The sequence below is a fragment of the Thunnus albacares genome, chromosome 9 (genome assembly GCF_914725855.1).
Source record: "Thunnus albacares chromosome 9, fThuAlb1.1, whole genome shotgun sequence".
Taxonomy (NCBI): domain Eukaryota; kingdom Metazoa; phylum Chordata; class Actinopteri; order Scombriformes; family Scombridae; genus Thunnus; species Thunnus albacares.
The window spans coordinates 21,629,643-21,656,009 of NC_058114.1; the positions used below are offsets into that span (position 1 = coordinate 21,629,643).

At 39.6% G+C, this 26,367-nt stretch overlaps 1 protein-coding gene across 1 annotated transcript; it reads left to right on the forward strand.

Moving 5' to 3' along the window:
• Positions 1-1,242: 1,242 nt before the first annotated feature.
• ghrhrl (growth hormone releasing hormone receptor, like) lies at positions 1,243-24,868 on the forward strand. Its single transcript, XM_044360510.1, has 13 exons — positions 1,243-1,572; positions 7,773-7,878; positions 8,430-8,537; positions 10,317-10,408; positions 11,355-11,458; positions 16,101-16,233; positions 16,412-16,565; positions 18,459-18,519; positions 18,646-18,715; positions 19,071-19,162; positions 20,543-20,672; positions 21,474-21,515; positions 23,307-24,868. The coding sequence occupies exons 1-13, from the start codon at positions 1,519-1,521 to the stop codon at positions 23,406-23,408; spliced, it is 1,248 nt and encodes a 415-aa protein (XP_044216445.1). The 5' UTR covers positions 1,243-1,518; the 3' UTR covers positions 23,409-24,868.
• Positions 24,869-26,367: the final 1,499 nt, after the last annotated feature.

The window sequence follows — 26,367 nt, forward strand, 5'->3', positions numbered from 1 at the left end:
TCACAAAATAACAAACAGCCCAAACTTAAAGTTTGTTTTGCTTCCTGTTACTTCAGTTGGATGTTTGAACTTCACAGTGCAGAAGGATTTATGTGCAGAGTTTAAAACCAGAAGAGTGTCTCCACATTCTACTGAAAGTGGAGAGTTTCTTTGAGCTCGAAAATCGAATATCAGAGTTTAAGGAGCGGGCCTACATGCATGATCTGTGACATCACAACCTGTTTGGAGCCAGTTGTGATCCAGTATGCAACTTATTTAAATATGATGTGGAAACTTGAAGCCCCGAGCCGAGTGCACGTACGCTGAGAATGGCCTTTTCCTTGAAGTAGAAGACTTCTTGTCCAGCAGTTAACATTTTGAAATTAATATTTACATATTAATGGATTTTGTATTTTTAATGAGGCAGAAGGAGGAGATGTCATTTCAGGGTTTTAATGAGGCAATTGGACTTCTGGAAAAACCATATCAGACACATTATTCAAAGCAGAGCATTTTATACATCTTACAACATGTCTGAGGGAGATCTTAACCACCGTTACCACCGTTCTCAAAGAGGGACCCCCAGGGGTCCTTGAGGTTGGTTCCAGGGAGTCCCCAGCAAAAAGGGGAATCATTTATTTTCACTGTAATTCCATCTATAAGTAACACAATGACAGCATGTATGACTATTTCAGTCATGGGTTTCATACATTTTCTATACCAAAACGTCTTAAAGCAAAAATGTTATCAGATGGGGCTCTGTACATGGTCTAATTTGTGAAAAAGTTTGAGAACCACCGTTGTTGTCGTTATCGTTGTCATTGTTGTGAATGGGAATAGAATTGCTGAGCAATCAAAAAGTTTTATGTTACATGTGACAAAGAGAAACTGTGTTTGGAAATGATCAAGTAGTAGAATCATAGGTCCACTCCACAGGTCGGTCATTTTTTGGCAAAAACACTCATCCATGCAGCCTCATGTCTTCATGTATCTCAAGTCCCTGCACATTGCTCCTCTCAACAGTCTGATTACACAAGTACAAATCCAGCCTCTGATATTAGCCTAACATACACAGTGTTTTCGGGGACAAAGTCAGGTGCAGAGAGGCAGAAGGATGAACTTTGAACATCTCAGTTAAAACCGTAAGTCAGCTGTGAAGCTTTCAGGCCAAACCAGGAATCACGTTTGCCTTCAAAATTAAAGCATGATAGGGATTATTTGCTTTTGTAACAGTCAATGATTTCATCATAATATATGCATTTCTCTGCATGTCTATGGAGATCTGCAAAAATATATATATCCAGAAGTTTATAGTCAAGCCTGAAGCTCGGCTTGTGAATTTAGGCTTTTATTCTGGACATGTAGCTACACCGGAACTCCTCCATTTTTACTGTTGCAAGCTTGACAGCGGGATTTATTCAGGCTTCACCTGGGGGAGTGAGAGGGGTTTAGCATCCTTTCAGCATCCTGTCCTGCTGGGGTGCGTTTGCTCTCATTGATAAAGGCACCACGTTGGATGAAGGATCCTGAACCGACAACATGTCCTGTCTCCAGATCAGAGGGATTCTTCTCACTCTGTGCTTGGCTCCAACTGTGAGTAATTTACATCAACTTCATCAGTATGTGAGACAAAATGATGATTACACCACGCGCCTACAGCAAACTTAAGCGCAAATTTGTTTGAGGAAGATCGGCGAGAAAAACCGTCCAAATGTACGCAACTCAAACTAATTTACTCCTAATTATTCTTCTATTGCCCAGACTTGTATTTTTAAAACATATTAAGGACTCGTGATGTTGTATGAGCTTTAATTTAAATACTTAACAGACCTGCATGTGCGCATCTGTCTGCAGGCAGCTGAAAAAAAAAAGACACTGCAGGAGAGGATCAGCAGGCTGATCACTTTCTGAGGACATTTGATCAATATTGACTGAATGTGAATAAGTGTTTGAAACTCTTTGTGTGTGTGTGTGTGTGTGTGTGTGTGTGTGTGTGTGTGTGTGTGTGTGTGTGTGTGTGTGTCTGTCTGTCTGTCTGTCTGTCTGTCTGTGTGTGTTGATTCAGCACCGTAACAAATGATGACTGAAATTAATTAATTAATTATTGTTCAAAAAAGGGATGGAAGTCTGGTGGATGTGAAGATCAGGTTGATGTTATGTGCTGCGGAACTGAAAGATTAACTGATTAATTGAGTGACAGAAAATTAATTGATAACCATTTTAATAATCGGTTTATCATTTGTTGTTTTGGTTTTAAGCGAAAATGTGGAATTTGGGATTTTGACTGCACTGACAAAATAAGAACTGTGAATAGATCATCCTGGGCTCTTGGAAAGTGTGATGGATATTTTTCACTGTTTTCTGGCCTTTTATAGACAAAAAGAAATGGATTAATCAATAAAATAAGCAGCAGATTAATCAATTATGAAAATAATTGTTACTTGTAGTGCTGTTAATATTATCTGTGACCTACCTACACTTTGGAGATGTGTGTGTGTGTGTGTGTGTGTGTGTGTTAGATGCATTATGTTTAATTGGAAAATGTGCAGAAAGGTTGAGATATTATCATAGGAACTGTTAGATTTATTTCATTCAAAACCGTGAAAATTGGAATCTCTTCCATCACACACACACACACACACACACACACATTGTAATAATGAACATCACCAAGTGAATTGACTTTATTGGAATTGAAGTGAGCAACCATTTAACTATAAGTACGTTTTATTTACCTCATTATTTACATAGTGTACAATTTGTTTTTGCCTATCAGCAGTGAACCGTGTTGCACTTGTATGCGCAGTCACACCCTGACACACAGCAGTTTTTTAATCAACAGCTTTATATTATTACATAGCCACCTTGCTAATTTCCATAACGGAATAGAAATATGAGAAGCGGCAGGCAAATGGGTGGTAGGATGATCAGTGTTGCAGCAAGAGAATAGGAACAGGGCAGATGCTCATCACTGCGTTCCACTTCATTCTAGTCTTTCACTGCTCAGGACTGCAGAGAATTATAATGAACTACCGGGGTCCATAAAAACACACACAAATAGACACACACACACGTTACATATCTCAAAAGAAAACATAATCACCACAAACAAGCCTGACAGTACGGTTGGTCTCTTTTGAATACTCAGATATGATTGAAATGTTGCACTGAGAGAAAAAAACAACGAAAAAGAAAGGATGAAAAAGGTGACTGCATGTTAAGAATGAATAATGCATCTTACTGTTATGAACTGAACCTGATTCATTCCTCAAGTGGTCAGCAGGTAGACTGTTCGCTTTATGTTGTTTCAGTTGTATGTATCAGTTAAAATAGTTACACATTTTGGGAAATACACTTATTCACTTTCTTGCCTAACATGTTAATTATGTTGCATTTGGAAAGAGCCAGGCTAGCAGTTTCCCCCTGTTTCCAGTCTTTACGCTAAGCTAAGCTAAGCACTGTAATATCAATCTTCTCCTCCAACTCTCAGCAAGACAGCAAATTTCCCCAAATGTTGTACTGTTCCTTTAATATCTGTATAAATAATCTGAGACTGATTGTGTCTGTGCTCCTTTTCTGATTGACTGAACATGTTATATATTTTCAGACTGTGCCAGAGTGCTGCGGCAGTGTTAAAGTGTACCTCATTCGCTGTTGAAAATAGAAGGCAACATCTGCAAAGTGAGCCCACTCCGATGGCCCCTTTTTGGGTAGTTAGTGGATAATGGGCTTCACCTCTCAGGGAACATTTTTACAGCAGACTGCGCCTTTGGCTTTGCATTTAGTTTCATGGCTCATATTATCCAGACTTATCTTATGGAGCACTCCCCCATTTTTCTCCATCTCTGTTTCTGTCTCTTAAATGCAGCATAGTGTCTCCCTTTATCCCATCATGCAGTTGAAATGCATGAGCACATCATGCACCCTCGGTGATCGTAACCACCCAGTCTTGACTCCCGTTTTATGCCTCACCCCCTGCCATTCAAAGCTTAGCTCGCCTCCACTCAACGGCAAACCATTCTTATGTAGAAGAAAACGTCCTCACAGCATCTCCTTGCATATAAACAGGGAAGCCATGTGTGGTACATGACCCTCATCTGACATATAGTGACATATTATAGCTACACAACCATACTTTCATCAGAGAACAATATACCAGCGTATCTGCCTACATATCCTTACCTCCAGCAAACTGTGATTGTCTGAGTTTAGTGTCTCAGCAGGAGATAAGGTAAACCATTTTGTCATGCCTCCCTCTCCTGCCTTTGAACAGGAAAAGAGGTAATTGCTGAGTAAATTGCACAATAACACCTCTCATTAGATTATTAGCATTGCATTAGGAACAAAGAGGATGGGTAGTGATTTGTTCTGGTTGTTTCCAAAGCCTCCATTCCTCATTGATGGAGGGAGAGATGGACCTGGGAGCTTGCATATTTGGTCCTAATTACCTAAAGAAAATTGGGGGGAGACATTTTTAAGTCCAACACAAAGTTTGTGTTCAATTCTGATGAGTTTTCTGTGTTTGTGTGTATTCTGTATTATGTGTTTTTCGACATAGTTACTAAATTGGTTTGTTATTCTGCACAAACAAAAGCTCTGAGTCCCATTTTGTATGTGAGATGGTGAACAAGTTGACAGCTAAGACATAAAATGAGGACAAAGGGCTGATTGTGTCAGAGAAACAGGAATGAAGAGTTTCTTTCCAAACCAATTTCACTTATGTTTGTCCATTTTCAAATAAAGTATATATACATGATACATGATTCCTGATTGGATATGCATCATTATGGGTTTTAATTCTTCAAACACTCTGGCAATAGCCTCTGAGCTTTGCTTTTGGTGATAATCTCAAAGCAGCACCTGTTCAACTTGATAGTTTGAATGAGTAAGAGCATCAGATTATCTTCTCTTCATGTATGCCCATCTTTTTTTAACAGTGTGTGTTTCTCCAAAGAGATTAATTTGTTTGAATCTAAATCTTTGTCCCTGTTTTAACAGTAAGGAACCTCTTGAATCCTCTTTGTCACCTTATTTTTCTTCACTTTTAAGAGTAAAAATGAAAGAAATGCACTTAGGATTGAGAGTGTGCTACTTGTGTGGCTTTTTTTAAATCTTCAATTTCCAGAGTGATTTTGACATTGTTTTTTTTAAGGTTGGTGCCACAACCCCCTCTTCTTGAGTAACATTACACCTGTAATCAATTCAAATCAGTGCAACATTATGGTAATAAAAAGTCATATCTATGCGAGGCGATGCTCAGTCACGTCATTTCATGAAATGGCTCCAGGCGGGTTTGTATGGGTGCAGATGTTGCTGCCTCCCTCAGAGAAACTCATAGATCTTTTTAGTGGAAATGTTTATAAGACACAACCATTGCATCCTATTGGATGACACTCAGAAAGCTGCCAAGTGGGAGAAATCTGAGTTCTCCAGAGGGAGTGTTTGTGGTCTGGTCCCAGAGGAATTTAGCTTCTGAAGCTTCTCTTCATTAAGAGTTTGGCTCCGTCTTGTCACAAAGAGACTCGTTTACCCTCAGGTCTTTAAGAAATGAGGTGGAACTGAGCTGAATCAAGGACAAAAGTCTGTGCAATATGCCTGTCAGTAACACAGATGACTTTATGAAGGCTGTGTGACCTGTTGTGTTGTCCTCTAACAATGTTTTATTGACTGTGCATCTACAAGTACCACAGAAGAGACTGAAAATAGCAGCCTACAAATTACTCAGGAAAAACAAAATGCAAAACATTCTCAGCATTTGGAGTCATTTTTGAAATGGAGGGGCTTCATGATTACATCTCTGCCTTTAAGTGCCTCCCTTTTTTTCCCCTCTCCTCTAGTTTTGTCTTGTTTTTCTCTGCACGTCCTCCTCTCATATTCCTTTCAACATGCATGCACACACACGCACGCACAATGCAGTCATCCCTCCTGACATCACATTGTGCCTTACACTTTCTAGCCGCTATGACTAGACAGTGATGTCTTCGAGGACCATGCAGAGACTTACAAAAGATCATGTTATGAAAGTGAGAGAAATCTAACTCTCCATCTCTTCTATCTGTGATATATTTTATCTTATAGTCTTATAGTCTTCTTTTGTGGTAAAGTCTGCACCAGTAGCTATTATGTTTCTTTCCAAGTTAATAACAACATCATTGTAGTGTAATAATAAAATGAGGGCTGGTTAGCACCAACATGCCACCAAATCTCATGGGTTTCAGTAGTCTAAATAATAGAACAGAAAGAATCAAGGTACCACATAAGCAGATATGACAGGAAATCAGGTGGTGAACTGTGTAGGATGGTCCTCCATAAGATGCCAACATGTACTGGCAAATTAAAAGGAAACAGATAGATCCTCTAGCAGAAATACCAAGACATATCAGGAAGCACACTGTTGCAGTACATTGTTAAAGCTAACAAAAGAAGACTGACCTTTAGATTCAGGACTGCTTAAGTTCACCGGCAGCCTGGAATAAAAAATAGATGACTTGAGTTTAATCCATCCAAACATGATACTCCACCTACTTCTAACCTTCTCAATAGAGACTAGAGATATAAGTTGTTTTATAGAACATTTTAAACAAAGTTGGGGTTTTAGATTTTCATGTAAGAATGAAAGATATCACTTCTACCAAGAGTTGATAAGTTATTTTAAAGCGGCCATAATCAATATTTTTATAATAATAATGTATCAAATGACTGTGTAACGTCAGAGGCGTCGCTCGTTGTCATGAACATACAGAGCTCTATAACATGTTTCAGCTCATTGTTTAGCTGTCTGGCTGCAACTTTACTGTTTTGGTTCACTCTCACCGCTCTCATAGTGTAATTTTCAGTCGCAGCAGGCAGCTGTCTTCAGCAAAAAAAGCTCTAAAAGCCAACTGTAAACTACCTGTTCAATACCAACTGGCAAACAGACACAGTGCACGATATTTGCTCACCACCAATCAGTTCTCATTGTCAAAAACATCTGGTGTATTAGCTAAAATTTTCAAAAAACATCATAATATTACACAAATTATTCATGGCTAACACATAAATGTGTATACATTTTCACAGAGGTTGGATTGTATGACTTTATAACCATTTATATCATCATTTATATATAGCAAGTGTTCACTGTTGCACATTGAGTGAGAAATAATGACAATGCACTCGAAACACACTCACAGTTTTGAGATACAGCCAAAAGCATAATCACCACAGAGTCAACACACCTCCTGTCCTCTTTCCATCCACCCTCTCCCCACATTACCCTTCAACATTTACTTCACAAACAAGATTTTCTTATTTGTTTCAGTCTGAGATAAATGTCAGGCTGAAATCAAATGCAAATGCGATTATAATGTTTTTATTTAACATCAGGAAATGGAGGGACGAGCAGGGGCAGACACATAGAGGAATCTCTGAGTGGCACAAAATAGATGGAGTGCAAAGTTGTTGGGAGGCCAAGACAATCATCTGTGTCCTTAGGATCAGATTCATTTAATTAATTTTCTGAGCCTCCCCTCTCTCTGTGCGCTGTGATGAAAGATCGTTTTGTTTAATGCCACCAACATAAATAGTTTTTTTAACCAAAAGGCAACTGTTTTAGTAGGAAGCATTCATTGCTGAAGGTAAAGTATAAAGGCAAATTGAGTCACTGCCCTTTATAAATTGACATGCAATTTTTTTATACACATGAAATGCTCCTTCTATGTGTAATTACGACTGCGTGGTCACAGAGTTTCCCTTTGAGTGTCTGTATATAGCACATCCCTTCCTTGTGTTCTTCGCTTCTTTCTTACCTCTAGGCATTATCGAGCCTGCACCCTGAATGCGAGTACATATTTCAGCTGGAGAAAGAGGAGCGTCACTGCCTTCAGTATATTGCAGAGCAGGGCAACAGAAGTGCAGAAGGTGCGTTTCCTGTTTTCAAATCAGCCTGCAGAAGTAACTCATATAAATTCAAGCACGATTCTAGTTGTGATATGAAATATACTGCAAATGTTCACATTAAGTACAAGAGTCTAAGCCGGAGTAAATGCTTCACAGAGAATCATCAGCTATCAAAGGCAGGTTCTTGATGGCGTCCTAACTGCAGAATGAAAATGTACTGGGTGATCTATCACTGTGATGCATCTGTAGAGGAGACCATTAAGGATAGTTACATAAGGATTTATGTATGTAATCTATCTCAAGATAAATGTCTTTGCTGGAGATTCACAGTGTTTCCTCATTTTTGTCTTAATACAATTTACACAGAGGCGGATTTCATGGCTTTGAAGGATGTTGTTGGAAGTATGATACACCCCATTTACCTCTATACTGCACCTCTATGAGTATATCTGTAGTGTGCCTTCTGGTCGGCACCGTATGACACTGTGTATAAAGGAATCTTTCTTCTGATTCACTTCTTTGATACTTACTTTTTTTAAACTTTATCTTCCCCTCTACACCCTCCAAAAAAGGTTGTCAACCACTCTGGGATGCAGTCGTCTGCTGGCCTCATGCTATCGTTGGAGAAACAGTCCACAGAGCTTGTCCTGCCGTTTTCTCCCTCTTCAAAAACAGCACAGGTGACTATAAAATCACACTGTGAGAGAGAGGGTGAGAGGGTTATCTGACTGAGATAATGATAAGAGCAGCATGTTCACCAATTGTAAGTCAAAATTAAGCTAAATTGTTATTCCAATGAAACGAAAGGGTGTTTTTATCCCGATGATTTCATAAAGTATGTATATTGATTTATTCATTCAGTCATTAATTTAGTCTTTTAAAAAAAAATGTATTGTGAATCAGACTCATGCCGAGTCTCAGTGCTCAGGCTTGCCAGATCTTCCCAGGAGACTGAAATCAAATTACTGTAGTTTTTCTCTTAACATGTAAATTAGCAGCTTTGTGAACGTAAGCAGATAGTGATGGAAGTGTTTTACAAAAGCAGAAAACAAGAGGTGCCTTGACATTATGTATTACACTATTATTTAGTAATGTCTGAACAATAAGAGTCTACAGCCCTGCTAGCGCCTCTGTGAGGCTGTACGTAAGCACAGTGGTGATTTGAATTAATGCTAACATCAGCATGCTAACATGCTCACAATTATAACAGCTAACTAACATGTTACATTATGTTAACCATTTTCAACATGTTAGTTGAACATGGAACAGTAGATAATTAGTAGGCTACAGCTGAGGCTCATGGGAATGTTGTTTTGCAGGAAGTTGGACATAAACCAAAACATTGGACAAATTAATAAATTGAACTAAAAATGGCACTAAGGTCATTAGGATATCTTATCTGGATATCATAAATATCTGTAAAAAAAATTGTGCTAGCACATTCAGTAGATCATGAGATATTTCACAGAATAAGTGATAACTCATGTTATATGGAGCGGACCAGGTGCACCCAAATGCAGGAGACAGCATACAACAGGAACTGAAGAATTAATATTTATTTCAACACCTAAGAAGAGGACTCAGGAGTCCAGGCAGGCAAAGCTAAACAGAACAGACAATCTGACAAAGACTGAACTGAACAACAGGACTTAAATAGAGACTGAACTAAGAGGGAATAGGGAACAGGTGACTAGATAGGAGGCAAGGAGCTGATTGGCTGGCGGGAACAATGGGAGCAGTGTAGGGCTGATGAGGCTGATGTGGGGCAGGTGTGGAGAGAAAAGCAGGCTGGGGAGGAGTACAGGAGTACAAGAAAATAACATAAAAAAGACAGGAATGACAGGACAGTGACAGGATTGTGACAGCTCTGACCTGATGAGGGCACTAGAGGAAAAGTCAGAGTCATTAGGATTTATCCTCTGGGAACCATGAATGTCTGTACCAAATTCCATGGCAATTCATCCAATAGTTGGTGAGACTGTTTTCATTAAAACCTCATGGTTGGGGGCAAACCATATAACTGCAATGTCCACGGGTCAACTTCCAGCTGGGGGACCTGTGTTGCACATCATACCCCTCTCTCTGTCTCTCCCTAGTTTCTTGTCTCTACTGTGTCTATCAAATAAAGGCAAAAAAGCCTGAAAAAAAATCATCTTTAAAACATGGTGGTGCTAGGGGAACAGTCAGGGGATCACTGAGGTCAGTAGCATTCATCCTCTGTGGACCATGAATGTCTGTACAAAAATTTCATGACAATCCACCTGATAGACGTTGAGATATTTCAGTCTGGATCAAAGTGATGGACCAACATCGGTCAACATCTGAAGAGCCACATTGCTAGCATGGCTAAACACCAAACATTTCACCTGGATAAATTTATCTTGATGAGTTAGTGATTCTAAACTGAAGCTAATCTCTTCATGGCTGTGTTGACTTGATCTCTTGACCTTTCACCTTAGGGTCAGTAAGCCGCAACTGCACTAATGGAGGTTGGTCCAGGCCCTTCCCACCATACCACATCGCCTGCAGTGTGGATGATGACATTCTTGAGGTGAGAGTTTTTGGGGGGCGAGGCGGGTGTGGATGTCAGACTGAGAAACGAGAGACCCCAGAATGACAGTGGAGTGGTCAGGCTGAAGGAATTAAAGATGGGTGCAGAAGCATCAGGAACAAGGAGACAACCAATAGAAAAAGGGAGAGAACCAACAGAAACAGGAGAACAAAAGGATCAGGAGGTCAAAAAAAGAACCTGATCCCACATGTTGTAATTTCATAAATCAACAGACCAAACAAGTTAAATTAGAAAGAAAACTATATCATGTTTCAGGGAGTTCTTGTCAAAATGTTACTGTGATCTGCCAGACTGTGATGAAGTGAAATTGCTGCCCATATACCAGCTTTTTGTTTTCCTTTTTGGCTGAGATTTGAGCACATAGATTACTGCTTCGCTGCCTCTTTAGAGAACAAAAGAAAACCCATTCAAACACAAATGTGGCTCATGCGAAAATACTTTAGCTAAGTGGTAAGTGAATTAATTGTCATCCATCGGATAATAGTGGAGATTATCTTCTTTCACAAGAGAAAATCATACTTAACAGTGTTTTTCAGAGGATAATTACAAGAAAACTACTTTTGGTGCTATTCAGAACATCTTTTGTCATGAATTACAAAAGACCTTTTTAGTCTTCTGATAGCAGGGGTGGAAAGTCACTAATTACAAGTTCTGATTTTACTGTAATTAAGTAGCTTTTTGTGTACTTATTTGAGTCATTCCAGGAGTCTGCTTAGTCCAGATTTACTGCCATTAGACAAAATATGGAAAAAGTTTGCAGTTATGCCACAGTCATCTTTTCAGTACAGTTGAGTTTCAAGCTTGTGTGCAATTTGGTCTCATTTTGAGACATTACATTCATTTTGAAGCCTGACAGCATTTTGTAAAGCTTTGATATTTTAGTATAACATCTTATACCAAATTTTCTTTCTCATTTTGCCTTCAGACAGAGCAGTCATACTTTGCCACAGTGAAACTGATTTACACCGCTGGTTACAGCGTCTCTCTGGTGGTGCTGACTGTCGCTGTGCTGATTCTGCTGCTCTTCAGGTATGACCAGACGAGATTCAGTTAAGTTCAGGTTTTCCAATACACAGGTAGACAGCAGATCTTTACTCCATTTTTCATCAGTAAAACAGATGAAGCAAATTTTTAATTTATGATATAAACAAAAATTGACCTGACTTGACTTGAAAGAAGCTGAACTGCCAATTTAAGCTCAAAAATCCTAGTTGACATTTAAGAAGTGAAAGCAGTTGAAGAGTCAGAGAAACTGTAGGTGAAATTTCATCTAACTGAAACTGTGATTATAGAAAAACTATGAAAAGTATGAAAACACTGAACTAATGTGATAAAGTACAAAGGGTGGAGGCTTTGAATGAAGCTTCTAGGTGAAAGTATGCATTAAGGAACGAGGTTGAAGTGGAGTTGAAAAGGCTCAGAGATTGATGGAATATTATAAGCTTGAACACTACGTCCATTCATTTGAAAGGGCAAAAAAGTTGAGATAAAGTTTAACACCTTAAAAAATATGAAAGACAAATCTGAATAGTAGCACAAATGTCCGAAATGAGCTGAACTTTTTGAGGTTTGAAGATTCTAGAAGAAATTATAAAGAAGTTGGGACCTCCCCAAAAATGTGTCCAGAAGATATAAATACGAGAATATGTGCCAATGTTAATGACCCCCTTTCAAACAAAGAAGGTTTAAAGCCAAAAAGTTTGAAACCCCACATAAAAACAAAATTGTCATGGTTTTATGATGCTAAATATTACCATCATTTATGTTGTACCTCTCAGTTTCAATATTTTCCTTCTTGGAATTGGACCCTCTTTGACATGGAGCTGAGAAAACAGGTGCCATCGTCCACTTAGCAAGTGATTGACATGGTGTCAAGGGTCTCTTCACACCCACCCACCAGGCTCTTTGGTTCACTGGTTTAAAAGCAGTAGCAGCAACATAAAACCTCCTGATTAATGTTCTCTTTTTTCTCTCTCCAGCTGGTGTGTGCTTTCATAAATATACTCAGTTTGTCATGAAACCACTTTGAAATGATAGCTAAACACCCATTTGCTCATTTACATTTTTGGTTTCCCTTTTAGATTTTATTTAAAACTGTAGCAGCTGCCTGCCTGTACTGTTCATGACGTATAGGTGAATCACTTCATTAAACAGCATGTTGTAAAGCAGGAAATTTAAATTTTTACTCTACTGTATAAAATGAAAACCTGAGAAACGTATATATACACACACACACACACACACATATATATATATATATATATATATATAAATCCCCTTTTCACCCCCCTCCCATGGGGGGTGGTGGTGTGTCTTCCTCAAGATCGGGTCCTCTACCAGAGGCCTGGGAGTTTGAGGGTTCTGCGCAGTATCTTAGCTGTTCCTAGGACTGCGCTCTTCTGGACAGACACCTCAGATGTTGTACCTGGAATCTGCTGGAGCCACTCTCCCAGTTTGTGGGTCACAGCCCCCAGTGCTCCAATTACCACTGGCACCACTGTTGCCTTCACTCCCCACATCTTTTCTAGCTCCTCTTTCAGCCCTTGATATTTTTCGATCTTCTCATGTTCCTTCTTCTTGATGTTGCTGTCGCTTGGGATTGCTATGTCTATCACTACTGCCTTCTTCTGTTGTTTGTCAATCACCACGATGTCTGGTTGGTTAGCCATCACCAGCTTGTCAGTCTGGATCTGGAAGTCCCACAGGATCTTGGCTTGATCATTCTCAACCACCTTAGGAGGTGTCTTCCATTGTGACCTTGGGACTTCCAGCCCATACTCAGTGCAGATGTTCCTGTACACTATGCCAGCCATTTGGTTATGGCGTTCCATGTACGCTGTTCCTGCCTGCATTTTAAACCCTGCTATTATGTGCTGAACTGTGTCAGGAGCATCTTTGCACAGCCTGCACCTGGGGTCCTGTCTGGTGTGGTAGATCCCTGCCTCTATTGATCTTGTACTAAGTGCCTGTTCTTGTGCTGGCATGATTAGTGCTTCTATGCTGTCCTTCAGTCCAGCTTTTTCCAGCCACTGGTAGGATTTCTTGATATCAGCCATTTCTTCTATCTGTCAGTGGTACATGCCATGTAGGGGCTTGTCCCTCCATGATGGTTCCTCCTCCTCCTCTGCATCATCGGGTTTCTGGTGCCTGAGGTATTCACTTAGCAGTTCATCTTTGGGGGCCATCTTATGTATTCCTGGATGTTGGTTGTTTCGTCCTGGACAGTGGCTCTGACGCTCATCAGTCCTCGGCCTCCCTCGTTCCGCTTAGTGTACAGTCTCAGGGTGCTGGACTTGGGGTGAAACCCTCCATGTATTGTGAGGAGCTTTCTTGTCTTGATATCAGTGGCCTCTACCTAATCCTTTGGCCAGCTTATTATACCAGCGTGGTATCTGATGACTGGCAGGGCGTACGTGTTGATGGCCCGTATCTTGTTCTTCCCGTTCAGCCAACTTTTCAGGACCTGCCTTACTCTGTGTAGGTATTTGGCTGTGGCTGACTTCCTTGCGGCCTCCTCAAGGTTCCCATTTGCTTGCGGGATCCCAAGGTATTTGTAGCTGTCCTGAACATCTGCAATGCTGCCTTCTGGTAGTTCAACCCCCTCAGTTCTGATCATCTTCCCTCTCTTCGATACCATCTGACCACACTTATCTAGTCCGAATGACATTCCGATGTCGTTGCTGTATATCCTGGTGAGGTGGATCAGTGAGTCGACGTCTCGCTCATTCCTGGCATACAACTTGATGCTATCCATGTAAAGGAGGTGACTGATGGTTGTTCCGCTTCGGAACCGGTACCCATAGCCACTCTTTGACATGATCTGGCTGAGGGGGTTCAGGCCTATGCAGAACAGCAGTGGGGATAGTGCATCACCTTGGTATATACCGCACTTGATGGTAACTTGTGCAATTGGCTTTGAGTTGGCCTCCAGAGTTGTTTTCCACAGCCCTATTGAGTTCTTGATGAAGGCTCTTAGTATCCTGTTGATGTTGTACATTTCCAAGCATTCCAGTATCCATGTGTGTGGCATTGAGTCATAGGCTTTCTTTTAGTCAATCCAGGCGGTGCACAGGTTGGTCTGCCTGGTCTTGCAGTCTTGGGTGACTGCTCTATCGACCAGTAGCTGGTGCTTAGCACCCCTGGTATTGCTACCAATTCCTTTCTGGGCTCAGCTCATGTATCGGGCCATGTGCCTATTCATCTTAGCCGCTATGATGCCTGACAGGAGCTTCCATATTGTACAGAGGCAGGTTATTGGTAGTTGGATGAGATTGTGCCCTTCTGGGGGTCCTTCATGATCAGGACTGTCCGCCCGTGGGTTAACCATTCTGGGTGCATCCCATCCATCAGCAGCTGGTTCATTTGTGCTGCCAGGCGTTCATGGAGTGCAGTCAGTTTCTTTAGCCAGTAGGTGTGGATCATGTCCAGGCTTGGTGCTGTCCAGCTCTTCATACCTGACACTCTTTCTTGGATGTCTGCCATTGTAATGGTCACTGGATCTTGCTGTGGTCTGCTCTTAGATCCACTAGCCATTGAGCATTGGTGTTATGTGATGCCTCCTTCTCCCCTATGCTATCCATAAGTATTGTTCAGTCTCAGCCCTGGGAGGATCTGTTCTCATGTTATTACCTTGCCACTGAGAGTACTCACTTGGCAGTCTCCAGTGCCTCAGGTATAGACAGCTTGTTGTACTTCCTGGGCATCCTTTCGTCCCCACACCTTTCTGTAGCTCTGAGAGTTGACTAACTTCTCTCCGTGTTGCCTTGATCTTGGCCTCCAGCCTCCTTCTCCATGGGGGGTAATGCTCTTTGTGGCTTACGGTGTTCATCTTGTAGCCAAGCATCTCTAGGATCACTGTTGCTGTGGTGTATATCAGCTGATTGGTCTCAGTTATGGTCCTAGTAGGGATAGTATGTAGCGCTCACATCCTCTAGCAGACTTTCAGAGGGTATTTTGTCACTTAGCCTTGGTAATCGGCTACGGGGGTGCTGGGAGTCCAGCTTAGTCATGATAGTCATTCTTAGGTCAGTTGCCCTTGTGTTAAGGTCGTAAGGGCTTGTTGGGGCTTGGTACCCAATCTCGGAGTGTGGGGAGGATGATGATATCTCCCCTCTGACCTGTCTTCCTGGCTCCCCCTTGCCGTAGCATGTTCGTTGTACCTCATCAATCTCTAGTTGTGATAGCAGTTGGTGTTTGCGGATGTTGGAACACTGAGCTAGTAGTTGTTTCTTTGTAAGCTTAGATGTGGGGTTTCGAAGCATCCATATATCCCACAACTTCTGCATGTATCCCCTCTCATCGGGGTTACTTGTATAGTAGCATTCCAACAGATCCCTATTCTCTGCCCTGCTCCATCTATGTCTTGTTCCAGTAGCCCATTTCTCATCAGGGTGTCCTGGTTCCCCAACACCTGACGCAGACCTTGTTGATCCAGGCAACGTCCGTGCCGGTGTGACTCATACTTTCACTCATACTTTTCACTCATACTGAGGTAGGCCAGCAGCATCAAGGACCTTGCCTAAGGGTCCACACTGGATATGTGTTACCCGCCCTGGCCGGGATTCGAACCCCCGACCTATATCTATATCTATCTATATATATATATATTATTTATGCATGAGACAACATTACAATATATATTTATTATGTGTGTCGTCTGTGTTCCCAACAGGAGGCTGCGTTGTGCCAGGAACTTTATCCACATCCAGCTCTTCATTACTTTCATCCTCAAATCTGTAGCGGTGTTTATAAAGGATGCTACTCTGTTTTCAAGCGAAGACACCAACCACTGCACCCTTTCCACAGTAAGATAATGACGATGAGGACAAGAGGTTGTCGCTTGCATTAAGAAATTCCTCTGGGCAGATATCCCTGTTCTCATATTTATGCATTGTTTTCCTCACGTACTCCTCTCTCATACTAATCCCTCCTTTCAATTCACTCCCAGCCCTTCTTTCCTCTCCTGTTTTTTATTCTGTCCAGTTTGCCTGTAAAGCCTCTGTGGTCTTCTGTCACTACTGTGTAATGACCAATTTTTTCTGGCTCCTGGTGGAGGCCCTCTACCTCAATTCCCTGCTACTCTCCTCCTTCAATCACAGCCGTCGATGTCTCTGGGGCTTCAGCCTGCTGGGATGGGGTGAGAACCTTGCCAGGCAGTTTCTTTCAGTTTTATTCCAGTATTAGATGACCCACATTTGAAATACAGTATCCTATATGAAATATACTCTAACAAAAAAGCTGAAAAATAAAGTAGGGTGCTTCTTAGACATTAGTAGGTAATAAGTCTGTAGGTTGCAAAATGAGGAGACTGCATCATTTACAGATACATGAGTTTTCATTTCTATATTAAATGTGTGTTGGCTCACGGGGAGTTGCACTTCTAAATAAGACCAGCAAAAATATTTATCTGGCCAGTAATGCCATGCTAAAATCATCAGCTGTTATTAATGCAAAAGGCTTGAAAAGTTTAGGAGGGCAAGCAAGTTCTCATTGGTTTGTGTTGGTCAAGGCGTCATTGTTTATCCTGTTTATGCAGCCTGTACATCATATGCAGAGTGAGTTTCTACTTTTAGATCTTAGAAAATAGACGTGTTTTTATCAGTATTCCTATAATATGATGTCCCAGTGACTGCTTTTTCTCCTGAGGTGCACAAATACTTGTACTGTGATTTGCAGTTGTCAGTTCAGCTCTTTGCCTTGTGTTGCTGGTATTATACTTTTTTACTCAATCCACATGGTAGTTTTTTTCTAGATTTTTCTGTCAAATCTGCAAACTTGTTTAACTCACAATTGAAGGATGTTCATATGTAATCTGAGCTTCCCTACAATGATAGTACTATATAGTATGTCTCTGCATGATTTCTGTGTGTCGTCAAAACCAGACCAGCAACTTACTAGTTTCACTGTTTACTTAATGTAGCCACAGGTTTACGCTCAGGGAGAGTTTAAAACTTTGACCTTTAATTACTGCCAGTTAGCACATATTTTAAAACTCCAAGCTTACTGCCAAAATATATAATTTCTTCCACTCTCATGAATGTCATGGTGTAGGATAAGGTAACATTGAAATTCTTTAAAAACTGGAACACACTAGAAGATGCATTGTTCTCCAAAATCGGATGACTGATTTCAGACAGTTTCATTTGAGGTGTATTACAGTTCTCTGTTTCAAAGGAGTGTCTCATCAGGGACAATAAGAAGCAGACAGACTGCCATGGGCCAACATCCCCAGCTTATTATTTTAATTCAGCCGAAAACCTCTCCTGGCCAAGTGGAATCCGCTATAATTAACAAACAAACCGAAATTAAATTTACATCCCTGTGGCAGTCACTTCTAATGTACTTGTTTTTGGTTGTGGTTTGAATGTTTTTTCAAAAAATGTTCAAGTTGTTTTTCTTAAGAATTCAAATTAGATGAAAGGGGCCACTGCATACAGTAGGAGACACTCACTGACCCTTTACTCGCCAAGTATGTACATAGATTTGTCCCAGTGGTAGGGAGGCAAGAAGTTGATGAGAACTTGCAGATACTGTACATGTATGGTGTATTATATACTGTGCTGTACATGTCTAATGCATCTGAAGTATTCAATTCATTTTGATTTTGTGTATTTTCATTATCAATAATCTGTTGATTATTTAAATGATGAATCTATGAGTCTATGAAATATTAAAAAACAGTGAAAAAATTGCATTCACAGTTTTTAGAGGCCACGATCCTTAAGTCCAAAATTCACTGACATATATGACAAAAAATACAGCGAATTGTCACATATGAGAAGCTGGAACCACAAAATATTTTTCAAGCAAAATGAGCATTTTTGCTTGAAAAATGACAAAAGCTAGTTGCCAATTAATTTTCTGTTGATCGACTAATCGATTAATCGTTGCAGCTTTAATTTCTAGCAGCACAAATCAATGCAGATGTTAGAAAATTCAGCATGTTGTCATTGTTGTCATTACATTCAACCAACTTAGCATGATGATGTCTCACTGACATGACTTGTTTGGTTTTTCTTCTTTTCTACAGGTGTACCCGTGCTCTTCATTGTATTGTGGATTGGATCCAGGGTATATTTTGAGGACACAGAGTTTGTATAAATCATTACTCCCATCCCTGCAAGCACCATTATTTTTCATTGCAAACTGCAATAGGTTTATCTGTGAACATATGTTGACTGACTAAAGTGCACATCTCAAAATGTCTTCCCATATAGATGTTGGGACATCAACGAGGACTCGCCCTATTGGTGGATCATCAAGGGACCAATTGTTGTGTCTATCGCGGTAAATGCTCCCATTGTGCCTGAACAAACAACATAATGGACTGCTGCGAGTGTGGCCATCACAATTATGCCAATTACATATTGTTATATAGACAGTTTGTTTACCTTCTTTTTAGAGATGGTTTCTGAGAAATGATTTGGAAAAAACTTCCTTTATGCACGTTAGACTAGCGTGCTGAAAACTGACCTCACACCAGACTTAGTCAACTACACACTTGGCTGCCCATATTGCTGCCATGACATTCAATAATTACACTGTTGTAAGTGACATTTGATACAGTATCTGTCAGGGCTTTAGCGTATTAAAGCAGAACATTTTTCTCTTAGTTTTATATTCTTGCTTTTTCTATCAACAGGTCAACTTTTTGTTCTTCATGAACATCATCAGAATTCTCATACAGAAGCTCAATCCTCGTCTGATCCAGTTCAATAACTCCTCTCAATACAGGTAATCCTTTAGCTGCACACACAGACTTAGACACAGGATGAGTGGATGAACTCAGAAATGATACAGTATCTTCTACTTCAGTCATCACTTGATACATAATTACCCGAAGAAGAAGTCCATTTCAACCAGACATGACCAACTCCAAGCTTTCTTTAGGCTTATGTATGATTTTCTCATATTTAGCTTTCATCTTTTTGTTGTTTCTGTGTGACTTGTTTATCTCAAACTCTTAAGTTTTTTCAGTCTGATGGACACTTTTTCAAATACTTTTTCTCTCTCATAAGAAGACACTTTGATGTTGGGAAGGATGCAAGTTGTGTGAAAACTGTTGACTCACCGTAGTGGGCAATGTATAATTCATTGTGTCACCACTGACTCTCAGTATGGTCACGTCTACCTTTCCACTTCCCAAAAGGCTTATCAGAATTTCTAATTGAACTAGGCTCACTAATTGGCTGAGAGTTTTCGGGCACATCATGTATATCAGGATCTTATAACATACCAAAGGTAAGTTAAGTGATGCTTGACTTAATTGCACCCCTACACAAAAAAAAACATTACCTCTTCATTCACATTTTAATATCCTCACTCTGAATCATGCACCTGCTGCTACCTTTCCACTCACGTACAGCCTGACACACACACACACACACACACACACACACACACACACACACACACACACATACACATACACACAAGTATCCTCTTGATTGGCCACTGATTATTAGTGAGGCTGCAGGCATGACGCTATCGGGAGCAGCATTCAGATTAGACGTGTTAAATTTAATTCAATTCAATTCAATTAAATTAAATTCAATTCAATTCAACTTTATTGTCATTAGACATAGCCATGTGTAATGAAACGAGGCTTGGGGGGCACAAAATAAGAATAAGACATAAAATAAGTGCAATGGGGAATGGCTGTTAGAGCCTTTATAGTCAGTCAGTCATCAAGGGTCGGCATTATTGGAGAAGTAGTCCTCAATCATGTGGTGTAGGTGAGCTTGGCAGTTTTGATGCCCTAATTGTGGTTGGCTCTGACTGTCCTATAGGCCTCGCTGTCACCGGATTTAAAAGCTGCATCTTGGGCTTTCAGCAGCTGGCAAACCTCAACAGTCACTCAGAGTTCTTGGTTGGGAAGGTGCATATGTTTTTTTCGGTTATGACAGCCACTGTGCAGAGGTGGATATAGGTTAGCACAGAGTCTGTGGGTTCTGTAATATAGTCATGGATGGCATATTGTGCAAATATATCCAGTCCATGTATTCAAAACAGTTCTGGAGATGGGAGACTGCTCCCTCTGGCCAGATGGTGACTGGCTGACTCCCTCAAGTATCTTCACATCTCGCCTCTTATTTCTTTTCTTCTGTGCAACAGACGCCTGACTAAGTCTACCCTCCTCCTCATCCCATTGTTTGGCACTCACTACATGTTCTTCAATTTTCTGCCCGACTACTTCAACATTAACCTGCGCCTGTGTATCGAGCTCTGCATGGGATCCTTCCAGGTACACACATGTATAAACACTCAACCTCTCCTACACTTTTATACATATTGCATACAGTAATGAAAGTTGGATCTATAAGTGCTAATTTACAAATGCTGTTAATTAAAATCATACCTATATTATTTTACCTCAAAACAACTACATAATATAAAAAGGATAACAGATAAAAGCTGGATTTATTGGATTGCTGTTCAGTAAAATGCTTAACGCCAGTTATGCAATTGAAAAAACACAATAAAGGATCATTTTATTAGTTAATTAGTGCAAAAGCAGTGCTGTGTTGCTGAGAATGTGACGGCGGCTTAGCACACAGTGTTTGGATCTGTCAAAGACATGTAACCTTTGAAAAGTTGCAAGCCAGCTCCCCCAAATGTGATTTAGCTCCTGTGCCCCTTCCCGTTGAGAATTTAAAGTAATTTGGCAAGGAAGTGTGAAAAAATGTCACACTCAAAAATCTGTTGGTAACAACAGTGTCTTATTATCTGCAACGGTCTGTTTATTAAGGGAGGTACCAATTTTTCTGCATGTTTCAGAGTAAAGATGAAAGGAAAGACAGCAAAGCCTTCTCCTTTAGATCATACATGGCTCACAGCACTGTATAATTAACCATTCATTATTCCACTCTTGATTGCTGGCTGTGTGAGCGAAACATTTTCCTGACCTGTATTCAATGCCACGGCTCGTTCTTCAACCTATCAGCTTTCATTTGCGTGTGACATTTAAGCTATCTTCATATGAGCAACCTTCTAATGATGTTGACTAATCCCTAAATGTTAATGATTAAAATCATCTCTCTTACAGGGGCTTCTCGTAGCAATTCTCTATTGCTTTCTCAATCAAGAGGTCAGTGCAAGCCACACCACTCTCAAGCGTTTACTATAACGTGTTTAACAAACCGCACAGATCATTTGCAGCACTGTTGCATAATACACCTGTGTACCCAGATCAGATGCCTGTGAGAGGCGAGTGGTTTAGAGCTTAAATGGTAAAAAAATATTTGCCACTTCTACCCTTATTGCATAAAGGAAGGACCCAGAGCACTTATGTCACCACCAAGGTTAATGTGAGGCCAGCCCCAGACAGTCTGAGGGCAACACTCAAAACCCAAGTTCATCTGTTAGATGCTTTAGGGCCACTTGAGTAATACTTAAAAGTCACTCAATTATTTTACAGACTAATCGATTATACAATAAATCTGAATCTATATGCCCTTGTAAAGCAGTTGTGCTTTATCAATGATTATTGTTCTGATGCCTGGAGGAATCTATTATTTCCAATGTTTCACAAATTTCACTGATACTCCAATAATACACCGAATAAATACCTTAGATTACTTAATATCCAATAACCAATAAAATGACTTGTCATCCCTGCAAAGGGAACAAATAATGGACTTTAGAGTTCAGGTTTACCTATCAAGATTGAACCTTTTGGGGTTCTTTGGTGCGGCTTCAAGTTAAAGGAATAGTTGGACATATTGGAAAATAGTCTTATTTGCTTTTTTGCAGAGTTAGATAAGAAGGTCAATACTCCAGTCGCATCTGTCTGCTAAATGTAAGGCTACAGCCAGCAGTCTGTTAGCTTAGCTAAGCATAAAGACTGGAAACAGTGGGAAATGGCTGGCCTACCAGGACCTCTAAAGCTCACTAATTCACTCTATATCTTGTTGGTTTAATCTGGCTAAAAAATAGTTTCCTTTGGGCAGAACTAGGCAAGCTGTTTCCCCATTGTCAGTCTCTGTGCTAAACTAAGCTAACCAGCAGCTGGCTGTAGCATTATATTACATATATGAGAGTAGTATCAATTCTCTCATCGAAATCTTTGCAAAAAAGCAAATAATCATATTTCCCAAAATGTTGAACTATTTCTTTAAAGGAGACATAACATATTTTTTATGATTTTCTGTCATTTATATACTGTTATAATGTTGGATGACCATGTTAAACATGGTTAAAGTTCTAAAACTTGAGGTGAATGTATGTAATAATGCTCCCTGCAAGTCAAAAGCCAGAGCTTCAGCCTGCTCTGAACACTGTTCGCAAAGTTACCTCTACTTCTTCCTCGTGATGACGTCCGATGGTTCACTCATGCCCACAAATAGCCGTCTGTAACTTTTGATGCTAAGATTGTTGCTAAGGTTATCCACTCGAATATTTCAGATAGGATTTGGGCTCAAACATGTACAAATGTATTTGAGAAGCTGACATTTTGAATAAGGAACCAGAAAAAGAAGTGAAATCCTACTACTACTAAAACTACTTTGTTTACGTAGCCTCCGGAGGCTAACCAATCAGAACAGAGTGGGCTTCTCGGAGGGGGGCTTAAAGAGACAGGAAACAGCCTTTTTCAGACAGAGCCAGTATAAGATACATTTGGAGTTTTTTGAACTGTAAATCATGCAAAGATGCCAGTAGAGCCCCAGAATAAAAAATATAAACCTGAAAATGTGCATGATATGTCCTCTTTAAGTAAATTATATAACAGCATGACAAAGACATATGAAATGAGATTCTTTTTTATTAAAAAACTTTGAAGACCAATTACATAATGATTTAAACAGTATATGTGACATATGAGCTGTGACGGCATCATCTTACTAGTATTTTTTTGTGTTTGTGCGTGTGTGTTTGACAGGTCCAGAAAGAGGTTCACATGCAGTGGCTGAGGTGGCAGGAGAGAAGCTATGGGGTGGTATCACCTGCTGCAAAGTGCAGCCAGATGGACACACCCTTCTAGTGGCGTCCTGACACATCCTCACTCTCTTCCTATGGGACCTACAGTAACTGTACTCTCACAGAGGATTACTTCTGTGCATGTCATCATCTCTAATGGGCTGTACAGTACTCACAATACATCATTAAAACCTGAGAGTCTCATAAGTTTTCACTCCAAACTCTCTATTACAGCCCGTTTCACTGACTGCACTCCTTCAGCCAGAAAAAAAGAAAATGAGGTTAACTTTTCAACAGAGAATTATTCTGAAATCCCATAACAATTACACACAAAGATCAGCTTCTAGATTTCCTTGGAGGCCTCACAGGTCGAATGAAAGAATAGTCATTATGCTGAGCTGAAAGCATAGCCTAACAATTAAAGAACTGTCAATTAATAGGTAAAATTAATCACTGGATGTAGGTTTTAATTGCCAAAAGGATACACTGTCTTGTTGCATGTACATTTCAATGTACTCACTGTGTAGATGCTTAAATAAGATACAGTGTATAGAAATTTGACTTCATTTAACACTATAATCAAAGACTTTCACATTATTAATCTGTATTATAATATTATATTCCATAATTCGTATAATATTAATCATATTATCTAAATCTGTGGGAAGCACTGATTGACCATTATAACCTTTTCAGCAGAGGGACAACAGCTTTCAGCTTTGGTGTAGCTCAAACACACTGCAGAAGGAAATGAAAAGGTATTTTTAGGATGTACTGTATGTGTTGTCTGTGTATGTATTGTTTTTAAGTATTTGTACAGTATTCTATTATTTTTTATTTATGGTAAGGATGAAGGTAAAATAAAATACAGTATTTCAATTGATACTGATGCTTTGAAGTTCATGTTAATTGTTGAGGTTCAAAAAAATGATTTTGTCTTCATGGCACCTACAAAAATATAAATTTAATAATTTTTGCCTGATTAGTATCAGGTTGTTGTGAAAGAATGATATGGAATTTTAAATACAACACAGGGCCACAGACTTTGGGAATTAATATCTTACAATCCACTTGTGTTAACTGTGACACTGACTGCTATAGTGTTTCTTTCTTTCTTTTGAAATGAATGCCTTCACACTCTTTAACTTCAATGGCACCATTTCACCGTTCATACTTCAGACGTTAGTGCAGCGTGTCGTGTTCTGTCATGTCATGTGGTCGACTCCACCAATGTGCATCTCCACTGCCATCAGAGATTCTTCAGATTCTGAGATTTTATTATCAATACATACCTCTACCTACTAATGTATTGTTCAGTTCTTTCAGCTGCATGGTAATATAAACAATGATAAAACTGCAAACACTTTTACCATAATTACCAAATACATGTTACAGCTCTTTTTTGTGTGAAAACTGGATTAGTGTATTCTTTATGTGTTATATATTTATAAATTGTAACGATTTCATCAAGATAAAGACCATACTAAATAGCTGCCCAGTTCTGCAGCATCCAAACTCTTGCTGGTTTTGTAACAGTTGAGTTTAATCTATGTAAATGAATCCTTTGCCTTAAACTGAATGTATTTAAAAAGTCGCTGTCAGACTTTTGTTTTATAATCACTGTTGTCTGTATTTGGTTGTTGCTGCTTTTCTTGTGCCTCTTCGTGTGACGTTTTAATGCCTTGTGAAAATAGCAGGTTCCTGCCACTTAAAGCATAAACAGTGTTTACTTAGTTGCATTATGGCTCTCTGCAACACCTTTCACAAAAGAAAGAGGTCAGTCAGCTGGCAGCTACAAAGTGTTAAATCAGTGATAAAAGCTAAATACAGTGTGTGCTGATACTGGAATTACACATAAAATATTTTTAGGGCAAAAACACTTTATAACTTGAATCCTAAGGAAGCTCTGTAATTCATAAAAACTGTGTAATAGTATTTTCTAAATTTTATTTCTGCTTCATAAGAAAAATTGAATAAATCTTCTCTAAAGCATGATTCTGACAGGTGTCCTTTGTTCTTAACAATAAGCCATTTATCTTTTAAAAAGTTGCAATGATGAGGTGTATAATTCACTGAAATACACATTTTAGTCAAGAAAAGCTATTTAAAGGTGCAGAAAATGTGAAATGTAATATTTTTAGCTTCATTGTTAAACTTATCTAGCTGGCTGTTGCATGGTTCACATCCTGCTGTAGAGGAAAAAAACATCAGAAGCCATTAGAAGAATTGTAATTGTTTTCAATGGTTAAAATAATTAAAACCATCATATCCCATTAAATCCTCCACATAATTGTGTGTAGAGGGTTTTGGACACTGATGTGATGGTTTCCATTATATTAGTCCACTGCCTATAAAGGATTTCCTTAAAAAAGTGACAGCTAAACTGTAAATGGCACAAAAACAAGCTAAATAATTCTTTACACTTGTTTTTGATTTACTGTAATTTTAGTGATGTATATGAAGCTCCCACTGCTGTTTAGTGTGCATCTATACAGATAAGAGACCTGGAAAAGTCAAAAATGTTATCCCTGGTTGACAAATGAAAACATTTATAGTATTTTTCAGAAGTGTGGAAAGATTACTGCAGATAATGTTTGGGTACTGGACAATATCTGAACACTAAAAGGGAATGATAACAGCTTCTTCGTTCCACAACTACTGTAGAGCAGTCCTTTTAGTGTCTTGTTTAGATGTCCGTAATCCACTGGAGCTACAGTGAGCAGCAACAGAGGACCAGGAAGCCTCTAGCTAACTGGCACCACAAATGTAAAGTTGTGTTGGGCAGCTTCCCAGTTTATAAGAATGTATAACAATGTCAAGCAGTGTGTTTCTGACAGAACAGTTTGATGTCAAATCTCTCAAAAAGCCCAATTAGGAAACACAGATCTTATGAACTTTAATTCTTGAAAGAAAGGTTCCACTCAAACATAAAGACTTTTTTGTAATTTTTGTCACTTGGTCTACTCGCCCTGCTGCTCCTGAAAACCCCAGATGTTTGCATCATCAGGCAGGTTAAGACCAAC

Excerpts from the sequence above, each read along its gene's own strand:
- ghrhrl (XM_044360510.1), top strand. The coding sequence starts at position 1,519 with ATGTCCTGTCTCCAGATCAGAGGGATTCTTCTCACTCTGTGCTTGGCT. Across the intron at positions 16,566-18,458 it reads CTTCAGCCTGCTGGGATGGG|GTGTACCCGTGCTCTTCATT; the intron begins GTGAGAACCTTG and ends TCTTTTCTACAG. Across the intron at positions 20,673-21,473 it reads TCTGCATGGGATCCTTCCAG|GGGCTTCTCGTAGCAATTCT; the intron begins GTACACACATGT and ends TCTCTCTTACAG.